Raw genomic sequence first — 3,733 nt, forward strand, 5'->3', positions numbered from 1 at the left:
GAATATCAGTTTTGCTGGCATCTTTTAAAAACTTAGAAATCACTCTTATAGAAATAATTCAGGGAGAAATATATCTCTTAGATACTCCATTCCTCACGCACCTGGGGTCTAGAAACAACAGGTTTATAATTGTCAATATCCATGCATTAATCATTAAAATTCTAGTGTATGTAAGTCAAATGAAAATCAAAGAGTATTTGTATCTGGCTACCAGATGAAATGCAGGTTATACATAGTATTCCAGAATAATATATATATATATATATGTATATATATATAAAGAAACTAATGATCTTAATTTCCCAGAGCAACTAAAACAAAAGGTTAAAAGTAATAAGAAAAGGTTAAGGTTTAACAGTGAAGGGTAGTCTTTTGTTAGAGGAAAAGTTATATCAAAGTATATCAACATTGGATTCCTAATAAAGTTTAGTTGCAAGTTTGAATACAAGCTTATACACGTGACCTAGTAGGCTGCTTACATATTCAGAGCATGGAGCCTTGGCAACTTACTTAGCAATCAGTATATGAACGTCTTGGCAGGTTTAAGGAGACTATGCACCTTCGGAATAGGGACAGTTGCAGCCAGTTGTTCCTAAAAGTTCAAAATCCTTGCAGTTAGACACCTATATTCTCCACTGATTCCATAGTTGTTTTGTCAAAGCTTTGCTGCTATGAGGGTGCTGAAGGTGACACTTAAGTTCTCTTCCAAAGTTTTGATGCAAAATTAGGTGATGGAGACACAACTTCCTAGCACCCAATAGGGAATTCACGGTCACCCTAAAATGCAAAAACTTCTGAAAAATTGTGTTGATGATTGGCAAGGTGAGACAAAGATGCAACTCAAAATTCAGAGCTCATTGTGTAAATGCAGTCCAAGCCAACGTCAGTTATTGATTGTCCTGATTCTGATAATGTCCAGGAGAGAGTTCTGTAGTGCTCGTCTAGTAACCATGCAAGTTCATTTCTTTCCTTATCAAACCAAGCATATCATAGATCAAATGTGAATGCTTGTGCGTTCTGTCATTGACCACAAAATCATGAAGGACTCCATTTATCTGAACCCAACTTCGACCTGAAGGCTTTCTCACTCCCATCTCTACTATCTTCTGTTTTACAGTATGTGCTTCCTGCCACCTTCTAGCGGTAGAATATACATCTGACAAGAGCATGCAATACCCTGCAGCTCTGTCAGGTTCAAGCTCCATATCCAACATTTTATCCACATGAGAAGCAAGTTCCACATTTTTATAAATCCTACAGCCACCAAGAAGAGCACCCCAGACTACATCATTTGGTTTCATAGGCATAGTCCTAACAAGCTCAACTGCTTCATCTAATAATCCAGCTCGACTCAAGATATCAACCATGCACCCGTAATGTTCAACCCTTGGTTCAACACCCCATGTTTGACTCATACTGCAGAAATAACGCCATCCCTGGTCAACATGACCAGTGTGGCTGCAAGCAGACAACACACCCAAGAATGTCATTTCATCAGGTTTAACATTGCTTTCTCTCAACCTATCCATTTCGTGGAATAATTTAAGAGCCTCTTTTGCATACCCCTGTTTTGCAAAGCCTGTGATCATACTAGTCCAAGAAACTGTTGTTTTCTGTGGCATCTCTTTGAATACTCTATAAGCTTCATTCGTTACACCACAGCTAGCATACATATGAATCAACGCATTGTTCAATGAGAGCAGCTTTGGCTGTTTTCCATCGCTCAGAATCTCAAAGCTATACCGATGAATCCATCTCCCCAAATTTAAATCACCCAATTCAGCACATGCTGAGAGCAGCACCACCAAGGTAACCTGATCAGGTTCCACTTGGGCACTGCGCATCTGATGAAACAGAGCCAATGCTTGCCTACACCTCCCATTTCCCAAACATCCATCAATCATGGTCGTCCAAGAAACCACATTTCTCTCCGGCATCTCATCAAATATTCGACGTGCCCCATCAACATCCCCGCACCTAAAAAACCCCAAAAGCAATGAATTCCAAGTCACAATGCTTCTCTCACCCATTTCATCAAACACATACCGCGCATTACTAACGCCATCCACGCCTCCACAAGAAGAGTACAAATTCAACAAATTAGTCTGAACAAACACATTTGAGCAGAACCCATGTTTCAAAACCTTCCCATGAACCATTTGACCTTCACTCAACAAGCCCCCTTTTGTACAACCATTAATAACATAAGAATACGAATACCCATCAGGCAAAGCTTCTGATTTCCCCATTAGATTGAACAACTCCACCGATTTACACGGTTTTTCGCTTCGGCCATGGCCTCTGATAATTTGGTTCCAAACATTGGTGCTGGGACTTTGGACTTGTTCAAAAACTTGGGATGCACTTTTGAGATTACCAGAGGTGATGTAGAAGGATAATAGGTTGACAAGAATGAAGTTTGTCTGAGAAAAGCCATTGATGATAACTTGAGTGTGGATTTGGTATAGGTGTTTGATGGTTTTACAATTTTGCAATAGTGAAAAGAGGTGTTGTTGGAGGGCTCTGGTATTGATTTGTACCGCGGGAAGGGATTTTTCAACTAACATTCAAATGGTTTGTTGGAACTTGAGGAGAGAGTACGGACACTGGACAACTTTGTTTTGTTTCCCTTTTATTTTAGGGAAATTATTGATAAGTAAGACATTTATCTGTTTATTAATGACAAAAGGCATAAATTGCAAAAGTGTTACACCATCCTTATAAACTTTGTATTGACGCTCTTCATTTTTTTTTTTTTTTTTTGCTTAAAAAAAACTCTCCATTTTTAAAATTTTCCATATACTTTTGGGATATAAAATAGTTTTTTTTGGAAGAAAAGTTTTACTCCAATTAAGAGGAGAGAGGGCCAATGCAATTGGGACCTGGTACGATTCGATTTGATTATTGTATTTTTTATGTTATTTGGTATACAATTACATTCAACAGCCTCTTGGACTGTTGGTCACTATCAAGACTTTAATGTGGATGGGAGGTTAAGGGATTCGATTTGATTGTTGTATTTTTTATATTATCTGGTGTACAATTACCTTCAACAGCCTCTTGGGCTGTTTGGTCACCACCAAGATTTTAATATGATACTTAATTGTATCTGTCACTTCAAGTGGCTTCCTCCGACGGGGTTCCCCCTCGACTCCCTCTCCCCGTAGACTAGGTTAGAGTAGATTATACAAATTTTATGTTGTGACAAAAAAAAAGTATACAATTACCTTACATTATTGTATTCGAAATAAAATTAGTGTACATAAATAAAGTATTTAATATATATTTAATATAATATTATATTGTATTTGTAATACTAAAAATTTAAACATATACAAGAATTGGATGAAACTGCACAAAATACAATTGTACTGGTTACTTGTCCAATTAAGAGGGCAGCTTCTTGTCTTCAACTCCATTGCGTAACAAAAATCTATACAAAATAAATTGATATTCCATTATGTAACAAAATGTACTTTTGTAGGCGAATCTAGATCAATTTATTGTCTAATGTTGAATTTGAGAATTCTTTACAATGGGAAACTTTGTCTTTTTCCTTTGCCATCAACAAATTAAAAATAAAAACTTGCAACTCTAACGGATGATTCTATATATGAAATTGATAGAGAATGGGCATGCAATGTTACTTTATAAAATTAATATGTGAGTTGTAATTAATTGCACGTTCCTATATAGGGTTTTCTAATGTATTATGAAGCAACCTATTAATAAA

General features: G+C 36.7%; 1 protein-coding gene across 1 annotated transcript; it reads right to left on the reverse strand.

Moving 5' to 3' along the window:
• Window positions 1-350: 350 nt before the first annotated feature.
• LOC113741058 (pentatricopeptide repeat-containing protein At5g48910-like) lies at window positions 351-2,626 on the reverse strand. The gene has a single exon (XM_027268546.2). It carries the CDS (start codon window positions 2,565-2,567, stop codon window positions 942-944), a length of 1,626 nt encoding a protein of 541 aa, XP_027124347.2. The 5' UTR covers window positions 2,568-2,626; the 3' UTR covers window positions 351-941.
• Between the last annotated feature and the right edge of the window lie 1,107 nt (window positions 2,627-3,733).

Source organism: Coffea arabica, chromosome 4e, assembly GCF_036785885.1.
Source record: "Coffea arabica cultivar ET-39 chromosome 4e, Coffea Arabica ET-39 HiFi, whole genome shotgun sequence".
Classification (NCBI taxonomy): Eukaryota; Viridiplantae; Streptophyta; class Magnoliopsida; order Gentianales; family Rubiaceae; genus Coffea; species Coffea arabica.